This window comes from Dipodomys ordii, unplaced genomic scaffold, assembly GCF_000151885.1.
Source record: "Dipodomys ordii isolate 6190 unplaced genomic scaffold, Dord_2.0 Scaffold100, whole genome shotgun sequence".
Taxonomy (NCBI): domain Eukaryota; kingdom Metazoa; phylum Chordata; class Mammalia; order Rodentia; family Heteromyidae; genus Dipodomys; species Dipodomys ordii.
Window position 1 is genome coordinate 5,149,455 of NW_012267316.1, and position 16,664 is coordinate 5,166,118.

The following is a 16,664-nucleotide window of genomic DNA, read 5'->3' on the forward strand; positions in this document are numbered from 1 at the left end:
TCTGTTTACAAATTCCTGGTAGATAACCTATGGAAAAGGCACTGGAACAGGTAGAGGTACTTAGGCCCAACTTGACCATGGCCTTGAGTAAATGTTGTTGTTGTTGTTTGTATCTTTTACCCTTAGAGCCATTTACTTCCCCAGAGATTCACTGTGATGAATGACAAGTGTGTACCCCAAACTATCCCCGAGTAATTTAGCCCAGATTATTATTTCAGAAGCTAAAGTTCATTGTCTTCTCAGTCCCGGCATAGACCAAGAAGTGCAAGTCCTAGTCCTCTTCTACATGCCTAAAAAAATTAATCTTCACAACAATGATTTTATTACCCTTTTTTTCTAAGTAGAAAATGTGGAACCAAGAGGTTAGGTAACATGCCCGAGGTTACACAGCTAACTAATTTCCTTAACTGCTTAGAGATTATAAACAAAGGAGCATATGGAACTCTGATAGTAGTGGGGCTTGAACTTGGCCTGGGCACTCTACCAAATGACTCACAGCTCCACTTCTGGCTTTTTTTTCTGGTTAATTGGAAGTAAGAGTTTCATGACATTCCTGCCCAAGCTGGCTTCAAATCCAGATCCTCAAATCTCAGCTTCCTAAGAAGTAGCTATGATTAGAGGAATGAACCATCAGAACCTAGTTATAACTGTTTTTTAAGACAATTAATAAAATTGATTTCTAGTGTTGTAAGGTGCACCATCCCAAAAGCCACATTTTGAAATATGAAATATTGGAGTCTTTATTATACAGTTAACAAACAGGTTGTAGGCAGCCAGTTGTTACAAAGGCCTGCAGGATGCAAATACATATAACACAGCTAGGAAACATGCTAAGGAGGAAAGAAATAACAAGAACAATACCAGCAAGCCAATTCAGCTCCAATGGAGAGCTGAATTGGGACGCCATGATGACTGGAGATGAGCCAGGAGACAGGACACAGGAGAAGACCACAGAGATGCATGTGGTATGCTATAATGGCGGCTAGGCTGGTCTGGGCCTAAATAGGGTAGGCACAGGGGGCAGATCCACAGGAAATTCCTAGTCCCAGGCACTGGACTGATAGGTTCAGTAACCTATCAGCCAAGTACCCACCCTTGCCTCCAGGGATCCAAACAGGCCTATCACCTAGGATGCAGGGTGTTGCCTTCCCCCAGCATGAAGACAAGATGCCAGTCCCTACAATCCACTGTGAGGTCAATAGGATACAGGCCAGACCTGATCTCCTTACTTCTCTAAAACCAATCTTAAAAATGAACATTTGAAGCCGGTGAATCTTAGCTACTCAGGAGGCTGAGATCTGAGGATCGTGGTTCAGAGCCAGCCCAGGCAGGAAAGTCCATGAGACTTCTCTCCAATTAACCACCAGAAAACCAGAAGTGGCTCAAGTAGTAGATCACTCACCTTGAGCTGAAGAGCCAGGGACAGCACCCAGGCCCAGAGTTCAAACCCCACAACTAACCAAAAAAAAAAAAAATGCTGAAAGCTGAGAATCATGGTTCAAAGGCAGCCTAGGCAGAAAACCCAATACCCCTATCTCCAATTAACCACAACCAGGCAAGAAGTGGAGCAGTGGCTCAAGTGAAAGAGCCCTAGCCTCAAGGAAAAAAAAAAGCTAAAAAGCTAAAGAGACAAGGCCCAGTCCTTGAGTTTAAGCCCAAGACTTGAGAACATTTGATAGTAACACAGAGTGGTATAATGGGAAGAGGACTGGGCCTCAGGAAGAAGGCTTGAGACTCATTCTAGCTTTATTGCAGATCTTATATAAGTCACTGAACCATTGTAGACCTCAGTTTCCTGGTTATTTTCAAGTATTCTGATTCCCACAATGATCCAGGCATATGACTTTCTCAAATGTCCTCCTTATCCTCCCATGAAACCACATTTCATCTTGATTGTCTCACTTGTGGTATCATCTCCCTTAGGAAACTTTGCATCCCTTTGGAAATAGCATTCTTCTGGCCACCAATTGCAGTTTTCATTTTTAAATTAGTTGTAATAAACATTCACCTGTGCCAATCCTCTTTTACATGCCTAGTATAATTAATCTTCACAACAACGATTTTATTACCCTCTTTTAATAAGTGGGAAATGTGGAACCAAGAAGTTAGTGTGAGGTATATTAAATAGGTAGGTTTCATTAGGTAACCTGTGAAGAAAGGAAGTTTATTTACCCAACTGCTGCCCACCCCCACCCGACCCTTGGCCGCCGTGCCTGGTGGACAGGCATGGCCAACCCCAGGCCAGGGACAGGAAGAGGTGTGGCCAGGTGGGGAAAAGGTATGGCCACACTGGATCCATGTGTGACCTCAGGGCCTGGGACCCTCCTATGATCAGACAGGAGGTGTGAGGGAGATGTGACCAGGGGGGCCCAGGATATGATCTAGCAGGAGGGGGAGGTGACTGCTTCCAAGGTTACCAGCTACCTAGGTAACACAGACACTGGGTGGAAACTTAGTCAAGAGGTAGGGAGGTGTCTACACAGGGCCAAGGTCACATAGCTAACTAAATAAACTCTGGCTGGCTGTAACCCCAGATATACATCTGAGCCAGAACAGTCCTGTGACTTGTGCAAGGTCAGTGTTATCATGTGAATTATCAGAAAAGCCACATTTTAGAAGATGGAATCTTGGAGTCTTTATTACATGGTTAACAGTCTGCAAGCAGCCTGTTGTTACAAAGGCCTGCAGCCCCCAAATATACATTACACAGTTAGGAAACAGGCCAGAGAGAAAAGAAAGAACAAAAACAATACCAGTAAACCAATTCAGCTCCAATGGAGAGCTGAATTGGGACCCCATGATGACCAGAGACAAGCCAGCAGACAGGACACAGGACAGGATCACAGAGACACACGTGGCATGGTGGTTAGGCACCTGTGCTCATCTGGGCCTAAATAGGGTCTGGACAGGAGGCAGGGTCACAAGATACTTCCAGTCTCGGGCACTGGACTGACAGTTTCAGCAACCTATCATCCAAGTGCCTGCCCCTGTCTCCAGGGATCCAGGTATGCCCATCACCTGAGGGGGTTGGGGCATCACCTTCCCGCACCTTGAAGACAAGATAACAGCTACATTTCTCTAAAGCAGAGCCCTTGTAGCTCACCTTGAGCTAGGCATCTGCATTTAAAAGGATGGCTTGTCTTACCTCCAGGCCTTGGAGCTGGGTAGACACCCCCCCCCATCTCCTGCCTAGGCAGGCACCAAGAGGGCTGCAAGAAATTATCTAGGTTCAGCCACTTTACTTCCATAGATAAAAACTCTGACCCTGACACATGTGAAGACCAACAATAGGAGAAAAAAAAGGGATTTTTGTGCGCAAAAATGGGTCACATATTCTCTAAGAAATATACTCTCAGAGGTACCTTGGGCCTGGATTTGCATGCTAGCAACATTACCATAGTTCTAAAGATCTCCAGGAATCTTATTTCAATAATAATCTTCAAAGTCCATGGCCACACTCTATTGTGCTTTATGATGGCAGGCCCCCCTCCTTTGTCAGGAGGACTTGAATCTTGGAATGGCTAAGAGTCAAAGCCAAATCTCTTGAATAAGGGAGAAAACACATAGTCTGGATAAGTGCATCTCTTGATTGTCTAGCTACAATTGGCATGTGCTGCTGTTAGTTGGCTAAGCTTTCATCCAAATGAAGTAGAGAGCAAAGGAGCAAGACAGATTTCTCTCAAGTTTGTGAGGTGATGCTTAAAAATCCCTTCAAAGGTGTCCGGCTGTGTGTTTCTTATACCTGCTGAAAACAAGTGTGGGTATGAATGTGCCCTTGGGTTCATTAGAAATACTGGATGATCTTGAAGTGATAATATTAATTAATAGATTAAATTTCAAAACAGAAATCCAGAGCCGGGCACCAGTGGCTCACACCTGTAATCCTAGCTACTCAGGAGGCTGAGATCTGAGGATCGCAGTTCAAAGCCAGCCCGGGAAAAAACATCCATAAGACTCTTATCTCCAATTAATCACCAGAAAACCCGAAGTGGTGCTGTGGCTGAAGTGGAAGAGTGCTTGCCTTGAGCTGAAGAGCTCAGGGACAGCACCCAAGCCCCACAAAAAAAGAAAATCCAGTAGCCTTGTGTGATGGTAGGGGCTAGGGGTTTACACAAGAACCTAAAGGCATGAAAGAGAAATTTCCTGATCCTTGAAAGTTATTTTCCCAGACTCACATTATCCAGACCTTATTTATTATCCAGTGCTTGATTTAGCGCTGGTCTTGACAGACGTCAAGAACGTTGCCCAAGCTCCCCACTGTCCAGCCAATTGAAACACATCTGGAAAGAAAAACCTAGGAAGCCCTAAACTAAACATGTATGCATGCACATGGGTGTGCACACCCATGCGTGTACACACATTTTTCACATTCTCCTTAAGACAGCAATAGCTTATCCCACATTATACATATGTTAAAAGGTTGGTCTTTGGCCTGTGGTGCTGGGTGTATGTGGTAGAACCTTTAGAGGCAGGGCGTAGTGGAAGGAAGTTAGGTAATTAGGAATGTGCCCTAAACAGAATGTGGAAGTCCAGCCTCTTCTCCCTGGCCTTGAGCTGAGCATATCTCCTCCACCATATACTTTAGCCATGGCAGGCTGCACCTCCACGGGGCCAAGACACCAGGAATTAAAATCTCTGAAGCTGTGAGGTAAAGTAAACCCTTCTTCTCTCTCAAGCATGTGTTATCTCAAGCATGTGTTCCATGACAGAAAACTGAGTAAAGCAAGTGAGACAAACAAAAGGTAAATAAATACATGTCCATCTTACTTCATCTTGTTGAGACAAAAGCACTCTATATTTTTCAGGATACTTAAATGAGCTATGTTCTTGTCCCTTAAGACATCTATCTTTTGTTTTTGGGAATACAATGAATCTGGATTTTGGAAACAAAGTCAGCAGTTGCTCTTTGCCAGGGTCTGTGTGGTAATGTGCTTCAAATAGTTGTGTTTTTGCTTCCTCCAATTATCTTCATCAAACCTGTACTCAGTAAGTAAACCCAACTAATGATAGTTTAGTCATTCTCTCTTTAGCTGTGTCTTTCAAAAAAAAAAAAGTTTGTTGAAAATTCTTGGCAAATCAAAACTTAACAACTACCTTTTTCTTTTTTCCCTCTTCTACCCTTTTTAAATTGTGTTTATTAGATCACACTATGGTACCCCTAACTTGAGAGCTAACCATTGAGTTTCTTAAGACTTCTGAATCATGGGTTTTTCAGCAAAATGAGTTCCCATACTCTATGGTCATTTAGAGTCCAGATCACAATATTAGTGTAGCCATTTGAACAGCAGATTCAAGTCATAGCACCCATATATATATATATATATATATATATAAAACTATTCATTGAGTTCATGTCAGAAAAAGACATTCTTAATCCCTAACACCCTGGCCAACATACCAAACTATGTTACCAGAAAGTTTAGGGCAGCTAAACAACCTTGACAATCTTTCCATCTGGAAAGAGAAGAATTCAGACAAGATGTGAACATAAGTAAGGGTGGTAGCAAAGTTTATTAGAAAAAAAGTATTAACTGGAAAGAGAGCTGTGACATGGACATGCCATGGAGAAGATAGCAGTTTAACCTATGTCTGCCATCTTCGTCATTTTTAGCTGTTTTCCTCATAACAGAGCTTGACCTGGCATTGATAACAGTGTTAATTGAATGGCTTTCTGATTGGTGGACCTCCTTTCTGTTTTCAATAAGATTGTAATGCCAAAGATTTACCGTCCTGTTCTTACTTCTTCATGATTTTGTCGTTCTACTTCTTCTGTAGGTCCCTTCTTCCATTGTGTTATCTGGGAGGTTTTGTTTTCTCTGCCTTTCCTGTCATCTGTAAGTTCTATAAGCCACAATGATCTGATTGGCAGCTTTTCCACTAATTTTCTACTGTCAGTAGTTTGGGGTTGGAAAAATGGGCGAGGTCAATCCAAATTGGATAGATAGGACTTGTCATACCTGCTTCTCATTCTTTCTATTTCTACCCATTCTTGCAGTTTGCAGATTTTTACCATTTCAAAAGAGAAGATAGATTCAAATAACCCCTCCTTTGTTTCTAATCTTATAACTTAGCATCCAGAAATAGGTGTGATGGGAGGGGAGCTTAACTGCTTTTGTCAGTTTATTTCCTTGGCTTTAACATGATATTTCTTTAAAATAGTCTCTCCATCTAGCTATCCTGTCTTGCACTGGATAATCCCCTGAGGACCTTTAGGACACTAGGAAAGCCTCTGACCCACACTAGAAATTGAGATTTAACTGGCCTCAGCTTTGATATTTGTTTAGCCATACCTCACAAGTGTTTCTAATGTGTAGGCAAACTTGAGAACCACTGACATAATGTTCAAACCCTGTGGGATAGGAAGAATCACTACCCTTTTTGACAGGTGGACTTGAGATTGAGCAAACTCCAGTGTCCTCACTAGGCTCACATCAGTCCAGTCCTTTTGTTTGAAGCCTTGCTGCTCAGTGTAAGTTCCAATCCAGAGCATCGCCCCAAAGTGTTAGAAATGACTCTGCAAGTTTTCAGTACTGTAACTTCAAAATCCCGGAGTTAGTTATACTGCTTTCTGTGCTGCTTCATATTTGTGAATTTCAAAGCCCCAAATGATCAGCCCCTGTGGAACAGGCCCTGTAGCCCTCAGTGAAGGAATGTGCAGGTAGCGAGGCTCAGTACTGTTTGCTTGATTGATGTCCTGATATAACCTGTGCTGGGGCACCAAGGTAATTAGACAATCCTGATAGAGGCCTCTCTTTCCCGGCTGGAGACTGTAGCTTTGTGTGATTAGATGAGTGAGAAGCAGAGCCTACACTGCAAGCTGGGCAATAGCATGGGACTGTAAGAGACAACTGAGCCTGGCGCAGGATCAGAAGAAACAGCATCCAGTTGTATGGTTCCTGCACTCAACAGGCATCTCAAAAAACGATGGTTTCGGCATCTGTCTGTTCAGACTCAGGATAGGAGGTGGCTGTAAGCCCTAGACACTCCAGGCATACAAAATCTCCATCCAGAGAGAAATAAACATCCTTCATCTTCCTGTGCCATTGTCTTTAGGAACAGTAATAACTTGACACAAGTCCAAGCAAGTTAAAAAAGATATTAAAAGGAACCCAATTTAGAAAGGTTTTTTAGTAGGCTGAAAACAGATGTGGCAGACCATTTCAGGATATTCTGGGAGATGAGAAGGGGAGGACCAGCTTTGAAAGTGACTCATCCGCCTCTTCTGAGCCCACCCCACCAGGTGCCTTTGCGTAGGAGGCGCTCTGCCCAGGATGCATTCTGGAAGGAAGCAGCCCGGGCTTCCGCTGTCTTAACTACTGCAGCAGCATCCATCCGGCCCAAGCAGCCAGGGTCCTCAGCAGTGCACAGCCTAATGGCTCATTCATGAGCTCTTCATGAACTTCGTTTGGAAAACAGCTGCAGCACCTGTTGGCCCCATATGCCACTCAGGCACATGTCCTTAACCTCCAACTGCCCCTAGAGACTGATCCTCAAAAGAAGGGGGCCTGGGTAGCCCAGATCAGATTTCAGATGGAAACTTCAATGAACTCTAGGAAATGGAGCTCACACATCATCTCTGGAAGAAATATATCCAAAGAGGAACTAAGTCTGAACCCTCAGACCATGTAAGGGCTGCTTCTCCCACCCCATTCCAACGCAGCAAATGCCCCTTGTTCCCTATGGATTGAAAATCAGAGCTGATGGCTCAGCAGTAGAGTTCCAGTCTAGCAAGTGTGAGGCTCTAAATTCAAACCCCAGCTTCAGACCCCACTAAAAATGAATGGAAGGAAGAAAATTGGAAGGAAGGAAATCTGAGAGCGGGGAGGGTAAGATGTCTAACAGAAGAAAAGGCAAACATGTAAATGCCCTGCATCCATTGCACCCTGAAGTTAGTAAATTCACTTGTTACCAGATGCGCCAAAAATAAGACATTTTTACTAGGTAAGCTATCCCTACTATAATACAGATTATAACTATTGGTGTTTTGCTCTGTCAGAATTTCCAGAGAAATGCATGCATTTTGTAATTGTCTGTGCATCTTGTAATTTCAAAACTGCACAGATGTAGCCAGGTATGGTGGCTCTAATGATGCAATTGCATAATTAGAGAGGTGAGGGTCATGAGTTCAAGGCTAGCTTGGACTAAAAAAAACCAGGCCCTGCCTTAACAAAATAAAGAAAACATGAATAGCACACATATTTGCTGTAATTTTTAGCTCCTGCTTATTTAATTGAAGACACATAAAAATAAAGGCAAATCTGCAAATACAGAGCAGGGTCCAATATGTACCATGTAAGCACCTTTGTTAATTAATGTTATAAGGTGAATCCTCCCAGTAGCCACATTTTGAAATATATAATATTAGAGTCTTTATTATACAGTTAGCAGACTGTAGGCAGCCAGTTGTTACAAAGGCCTGCAGTCCCCAAATACATATAACACAGCTAGGAAACATGCTAGAGAGGAAAAAAGAACAAAAACAATACCAACAATCCAATTCAGCTACAATGGAGAGCTGAATTGGGATGCCATGATGACTGGAAACAAGCCAGGGGGCAGGACACAGGAGAGGATCACGGAGACACTTGTGGCATGGCATAATGGTGGCTAGGCTGGTCTGGACCTAAATAGGGTCCATATAGATCAACAGGAAATTCCCAGTCCCAAGCAGTGGACTGACAGCTTCAGTAACCAATCAACCAAGCACCCACCCATCCCCCCAGGGATCTAGGCAAGCCCATCACCTAGGAGGCAAGTGATGGGCAGTGGGGTTTCCTTCCCCCAATGAAGACAAGATGTCAGACCCTATCATCCATCATTTAGCCAATATGGCTCTGGCCAGACCTGACCTCCTCATGTCATTAACATTGGTAAAGTATAATGAGACATCCTATAGATGAAATTATGGTTGCTGACAAGTCAGATATCTTCGTATATTGTTGTAAGGTGAGAATTTAGAGAGGCCACATTTTGAAAGAATCAAATCTTAGAGTCTTTATTAGAGCACTACAAGTCTGCAGGCAGCCAATTGTTACAAAGAACTGCAGTCAGCAAATACATCAACAGTTAGGAAACAGAACAAGGAAGGCCAGAGAGGTAAGAAAGAACAAAAACAATGCCAACAAACCAATTCAGCTCCAGTGAAGAGTTGAATTGGGATACCATGATGACCAGAGAACAGCCAGGAGACAAGAGACAGGACAGGAACATGCATGGCATCATGGCTCCTGAGCTGTTCTGTGCCCACATAGGGTCAGGCCATGGCGGGCAGGGTCACACCTCCAGTCCCAGGCACTGGACTGACAGGTTCAGTAACCTATCAGCCATGTGCCTATCCCTGTGTCCAGGGATCCAGACACACTCATCACCTGAGGGGTGGGTCACATTCTCCTCCCCACCATGAAGATAAGATGCCAGACTTCAAATGGATATACTCAGGTTTCACCTGAACTTTTCTATCTAGGGAAGAGAGGCCTTAACCTTCCATGAAGGGTATGCTTAGAGGCTACTGAGAGGCTGCTAATTCAAGCCATTTAGGGAGTTAGTCAATGCAGAATCAGAGCATTCTCTATAGGCAAAGCTTTCCTACAGCTATGACATCTGCATTTCTCTGAAGCAGAGCCCTTCTAACTTACCTTGAGCTAGGCATGTATTCAATGGATGGTCTCTCTCACCTCTAGGCTTTTCAGCACTGGATATAGAATTCCCTCCACCTAGCAAGAGGCACCAGGATGGCTGTAAGAAATTACTTAGACTCAGCCTCCTTACTTCAGTATTACCTCATTTCAGACTTCCTATACATCTGGGAAAGGAGAACTTATAGATCTGTCTTACTCTAGGATGTTTTATATAGTTCACTGGTATCCATAATGTGTATTCCTGAGATATAAATAATCCCCTTTGATAAAGTCACAAGATACTCTCCCCATGTAAGAGTCTCCCATAGGAAACTAAAACCTGAATGAAGGCTGCCCACATTTGCCTTCTGTTTCATCTGTCATCAGCTAATGTTTCTGATGTATGTCTTGTCAACTAAGAATCATAAGGCTTACCTAAAATTGCCAGAAAGTCTCATAAGGAATCAGATACAATAATGAACAGCCGCAGGCTATATTGGAAACCTTTGCACTACAGGTGGTATTCTGGAGATGTTCTGGAGATATTTTGGGCTCACATTCGTTTGTGTGGACTTTTCCAGTCTAGGATTTTTCTTTCTATATTAATCCTGCATTTCACCAAAAAATGCATCTCATGTATCTACTGCATATTTGACATGTTCAGGACATGGTGATTAGGTGCTTCAGACTCTGCACATATAAGTAAAACAGCACCTCGAGTCTGCTGGCTGGTAATAAGTAACTGCCCAGCATTGTAACATGAATATCATCCTGGCTCCAAACAAATTCATTTCATCAGGAAATCAGTGTTTACATTTTTTTAGAGACAAGATTTTGTGGCATTTGAGATATATATTAAAGAATGGAAAAACTCTTCAACTGGACTGAAGTATGTAGGTGGGAAGAAAACATTCTAAACAGAAGGAATGGCTTGTGTGGGAGTTTGGATCCTGGGATCTGTTTGGGCATTAGGACAAACTGTCCTTGAACATTAAAAATATAAGCAGACAGAAAGGAGAGTGGCAACAGAGAAGGCTAAAAATACATGTTGTGGCCAGATTTTTCAAGTGTCTTTACATACAGCATGAAGAATGTCTATTTAATTTTTTTTCTTTTTTGGTCAGTCGTGGGGCCTAAACTCTGGGCCTGGGTGCTGACCCTCAGCTCTTCAGCTCAAGGCTAGCCCTCTACCATTTGAGCCATTGCACCACTTCCGGCTTTTTCTGCTTATGTGGTGCTGAGGAATCCAACCCAGGGCCTCATGCATGCGAGGCAAGCACTCTGGCCACTGAGTTACCTTCCCAGCCCCTCTCGAATTTTGCAGACAGTAGTTAGGAACAGGAGAGCCTTGAGTAGCATTAGGAATTCCGCTTGGGAGGCAGTTGCTGGTGTTCAGCTGTGTAGAATACCTGTGCAGGAGGGCCCCAGAGTCCAAAATGAGATTGTGGCAGGAGGAATCCAAAGAGGAAAACAGACCAGGTATCCAAGGCTCATACTTATAATCCTAACTCCTAGAGGCTGAAAGCTGAATTGTCCCAGTTCGAAGCCAACCTGGGCAGGGATATAAGTAAAAATCTTATTGCCAATTAACCAGCAAAAATAAAACAAAACAAAAAAAATGGAGCCGTGGCTCACGTGATACCAGCCTTGAGCAAAACAGCTAAGAAACACCATCCAGGCCCTGAGTTCAAGCCTCAGGTCCAATACCTCCTGCCCCCCAAAAATGGGAAATCAGATCTGCAAGACATTTCCAAGACCTTCTAGTCTTGGCAATGCTATGATTTGGGGGAGAAACACTGGCCAGATTTTGTGCCTACGTGACAGGAAATTGCAGTGGCATTAACAAAAGACAGCAAGAGAGTAATAGACGTGGGACCAAAAGTTCTCTTTAAGACATTTTGCTTTTGAGGATATCCAAGGGGCAAGTAAACAGTCACACGGAGAACTTGTGGAGCAGTTAAAAGCCATCTATAGAGATGCAAAAACAGGAGAAAGTAGAACTACCAGCAACTTAGGAGCTGCAGAAAAAAAATCAAACATAAAGACTAAGGATGGCTGCACATCCCTGTCTAGCCTCTGCATCTAGTCACCACGTCATCCCAAGTTTTACTAACATCTGGAAGTTCTTCTCAATTAAAAAACCTTAATAGGACAGACAAAGCCGGCTTAGGCAGGAAGGTCTCTGAGACTCTTATCTCCAATAAACTACTCAGAAAAAGCCAGAAATGGCGCTGTGGCTAAAGAAGTAGAGGACTTGCACTGGTCTCAAAGAAGCTCAAGGACAGCACCCAGGCCCTGAGTTCAAGACCCAGGACCAGAAAAAAAATTGCCAGGTCCTGGTCCTAACTACTCAGGAGGCTGAGATCTGAGGATTGCAGTTCAAAGCCAGCTCGGGCAGGAAAGTCCATGAGACTCTTTATCTCCAAATAACCACTCAAAAACTGCAAGTGGCATTATGCCTCAAGCTGGGACAGCACCCAAGACCAGAGTTCAAGGCCCACCACCAACCAAGAAAAAAAAAAAGAAAGAAATATAGGATGGGCCAAGTCTAACAAATGCCTTCTACTTAAACATTTCAGAGGTATCAGATAATATTAAAAGAGTATGTTCATTTCTTGTCAATTTTTGTCTATTGAATTTACTTGTTTTAAAATGAACCTGTTTTTCTAACTTAGGAAACACACTTAGCTACTTCCCTCTTCCGAAAGAGTGTCTTTGATCTGTAGCCTTGATGATGGTTTTCTGCTCAACAATTTTCAATCACTTTGTGAAACTAGAAGAAATTTAAGATTCAAAATAACTGAAGAATGAAAACTTCCTTTTATGGTTTATATTTCCAGAATATTCTCCAACGAGAGATGCATAGGAAATGAACAAATACTTTAACTGGGATATCTAAAGTTATGAATACAGTTTGTTAACTTTAGACCATGTTCCTAAGCTGTACTCCTTCCATGATTCAAATTTAGCTTGCTTTTGGAAAGGTGCGGGGAGGGCCAGGAAAACATGATGCAGAAACAAGAAAAGAGACCATGCTCTAAACCCATCATTTCCTTTGTGTTTTCTGAAGGTCAAATGCTGTAAATACTGGCCAGATGATACAGAGATATATAAAGACATTAAAGTTACTCTAATAGAAACAGAGCTACTGGCAGAATATGTGATAAGAACATTTGCTGTTGAGAAGGTAAGTATAAAAGCTATAGTGATCCTATTGTCACTTCATAAACTCACTTGGGTAATCTATCCCTGGTGGTACCTCAATGCAGATAGGCTCTGTCTGTTACTGTCTCAAAGCTACATCTTGCCTTCTGATTCTATAATGTAGCTCAGTTCCATCTTTAAAGTAAATCATTACCATTTCATAACTATCTTTATGTTTTGCAACTGAACACAAGGCAGTGTCTACGTTATTCTGATCCTGGTTGATATTATTTTGCCCATCTCTCTGTTCACAGAATAAATTTGGTTAAACTTTGATAAATGCCATCCCTGTTTGATAAATTTCTTCTACCTTGAATATCTATCTAAGGTTCCCAGTAGGAGTAAGGATCAGTGCTCAGACACAGGTCCCAACTCCTCCTGGAATCCCTGAAGCTTTTTAGGCCTGCAGGTCAATATGGATTGAAGTGGTATCTAGACAAAAGTAGATCTTCCTGGAAACCCAAGTGACCAGTCTCCATCAAACACCAGATACTGTTGCATGAGCCAACTCCTTCATTCATACTCACACCCATCCTACTGTATCTTTCTGGAGTTGCTAGTGTTGGGTCAGTGAATGCTGAGCTTTAGTTCTACCCTGCCTCATCCCATATGCATGGATGGGGCATCTTCTCTGGGAAGCATTGTAGGGCATAACAGGGAATTTCCTTATTCCCTCTCTTTCTGCTGACATAGGGAGGGGCCGGAGGTGAAGCAAACTGCAGTCCATCCAGAGAAGTGCCACAGGTAGGCTGTGGGGAAGGTGGAGGTGAGGCGGCTGAAAGAACTCTCTGCCTTCCAAACGCCCACACCAGCTTTTCCATGGAGAGCTGATTCTTCAGAACTGAGCCTTGAATGGACTTAGCAATTTTGTCATGAACTTGTTCTGCTTACACTCTTGAATGGTAGCGGCTCTCCTTGGGGGTCCTGGATTATAAGCAGGCTGCTGGCCAGTTGGCTCCTGACCTCCTCTTTGTTCTATATTCTCATTGTGTCTAAGTGTACTTTTTGGATTAAGAAAACCATATTGTGTTTAGGAAATGAAGGAAATTGTAGCACCTGCTTATTGGCTAATTGATGCTGATGATTTGAACTATCATTCTTGATTTGCAAATCCAAATTTGTCATAGTATGGCAAGGCTGAAAAGACTTTAGTTCTTTTAATCTGTTTCTCTTACTATTTAACTTTTTTTTCAGCCTGTCTTTTAAAATAAGCAGGCAGGAGGCTTGGAGACTTCAAAGAATGTGAAGTTCTGGTTGACTCATTCTTCAAGTTCTGAATCTCACACTTTGATGTTGATTTTTTTTCTTTCTTAGGCAGGATTTGGGGGAAAATTTTGTGGCCGATTTTTGTATGGCTCTTGGCAAGAACACTCATGAATAACTGCATTAAAACAGTGATAAAAGACCCTCACTATTTTTTTCTTAAGCCATCACTTAAACCCTGAGTTCTTTGAACAATAGTTGGCTCTCTAAAAAGCTGAAAAATGCATCTGTGTTTCTCAAGAAAGGGCTTGTTTCTTTACTCTTTTTTTAACCTCTTATTGTGCTTAGCTGCACAGCACTGCTTCTGAAACACCCAGTTATTTTAGACATCAGACAAGCAGTGAGGAAGTGGTATAAGGAAGAGAAGGAGGAGAAGCCTTTGAATGCACCGGGGGAATCAAAATGACATGTTAGTGATTTTCTAACTGAGCAGTTAGAATCTTGGAGGAAAACAATGCATTGAATGTAGACTTGAAACTTTCTCATTAAAACCACTAGCCGGGAGCTAGTGGTTCATGCCTGAAATCTTAGCTACTCAGGAGACTGAGATTTTAGGATTGTGGTTCAGAGCCAGCCTGGGCAGAAGAGTCCATGAGACTCCAATCTTCAATTAACAACCAAAAAGCCAGAAGTAGATCTGTGGTTCAAGTGGTAGAACACGAACCTTGAATGAAAAAGCTAAGCCCCAGTACCAACACAAAGAAAAAAGTAATTAGGTGTTTGCTTAAGATTCCTGCAATTCTGATTCCAAGCACATATTGCAACAGGAACCTAAAGGTGAAAAATGGATTTGGACTCTCTTCTGCAAAATGAGCAGACAGTTGCAATTTGAAACAGATGAATTCCTCTTTTGCATCTGATAGTTGTCTTTCCTTACCCACAAGTGTGATTGTTTTACGAATCATAGAATATCCATGTTAAAAGAATGTCCATAACATTCCCATAGACCTAGGCTGTAAATACCATCTCCCTGCCTGTCCTGGCAATAGCTACCAAAATCTCCTACCTGTTACTCTTAGAAGCCTGTTTGGAGGAGCCTGTTTCTCTGAGAAGGCAGTGGAATATGATCCTGTGTCAGAGACAGAGCTTGCACTTAGTGATTAGGTCACCCACTTTGGGATAAGTGCTATAGAACATCGGTTTTCTTTTCCCATTGTATTACATGGAAAAATTAAATGGCTATTTTTTATGTAGTATTAGTGCTGTTATAATGAAACCTAAAGAAAAATATAATTAACATTACATTTCCAGTTGAGAACTATTGGGGCTGTGATTGCCGGTTGCATCTATGGCTTTCATCCCCAACCTCTTACAAAACAGCAAAAGGAGAAGCTGCTGTGCCCATGAATAAGAATGAAGGTTAGATGAGAAGCAATTTCCTTTGCTAATCTAGTCAGTAATGAACATATTAAAAGGTGGAGATTTATTGTAAAATGGGTTTTCTGCACTGTAGAAACTGACATTTACCTACTCTAAAAATGAGTCTTAAAGATATTGTTGGGAGCCCCTCTCACAATGGACAGAGCTTGGGTTTAGTGATGCTACAGCTGAATCTAATAAAGAATGAACTGCTTGTTTTCTTATTTGCAATAAGTCAGTATTTATTGCCAACACTTCCCTAGTTCTTGTTTATCCAAACCCATTGTTAGTGATTGAGAAACAGGGGTTCAACTGTATGACTTCCATTGGAGATTTTGAGGCTGCCAAAAGTTCACCTTCTTTTTTCAGCAGTAGGAATTTTTGGTTTTTAAGTATCTAGTACTCTGGTCTGGGTCAGTGAAATAGACAACACCGTTTATTTGTATTATGATTTTCTGACCATTTGAGTTCCTTACTGCTTAAACTTTTTTTAAAGAATAGCATTTTATAGTAAAACAAAAGAAAACAAATCAGACATTTTTGTGGATTATTTTCTTACTGAGTCATGGTAACACAATGATAGCAAACAAGTCTTATCTTAAAATCTATACTTGTTTGCTTTGTCATATCTTTCCAAGCATGTGAAAATGCTGAATTTATTCTTTGTTTGCCAAATATGTATGAATGATGGATAGAAAATACGATAGTGTTAAAGTGTGTTTACCTTTAAGATGAAATAAAATCAAAGTCAAGACCTGAGCAGAGGCAATATTCAGTCAATGCTTATCCAATGAGAAGACAGAACAAATCAAATTTGATCCCAGATATTATGTGACCTTGGTTATTTTTGTTTTCAAAACAGATTTTTTTCTTAAAAGAGTCCTAAAGGTTTGTGGTTAGAAAACAAAGCTAATGGGTATGAATCAACTTACTTTTAAAATAAGAGCAAATTACAAAGCAAAACAAGCACAAAGTCTCATTCCTTTCTCCTCCCTTCAGTTCAGTGGCCTACAGCTACACCTCTGCTTCTTCAGTTTACTAGTCTAAGAGAAATTCCAGCAAAACACCCCTCAATTCCCATGATAGGCATTTGCTGGCATGTCTGTTTCCCACAGGGAAAGCAACTTAAAGACAGGAGGTGATACCTCCATATCTCTATAGGTTTAGTATCTAAAGTAGTAGGGTTACAAAATTTTTAATGAGTGGGATGGATGAATTAAG

The 16,664-nt window shown here is 42.0% G+C and overlaps 1 protein-coding gene across 1 annotated transcript in view; it reads left to right on the forward strand.

The window, feature by feature from the left end:
* The window catches only part of Ptprm (protein tyrosine phosphatase, receptor type, M), an 819,406-nt gene that overhangs the window by 770,218 nt on the left and 32,524 nt on the right, over positions 1–16,664 (forward strand). Inside the window, exon 22 of the mRNA XM_013027176.1 lies at positions 12,688–12,804. Within this exon, the coding sequence (XP_012882630.1) occupies positions 12,688–12,804 (117 nt within the window). The remainder of the gene's footprint in view (positions 1–12,687; positions 12,805–16,664) is intronic.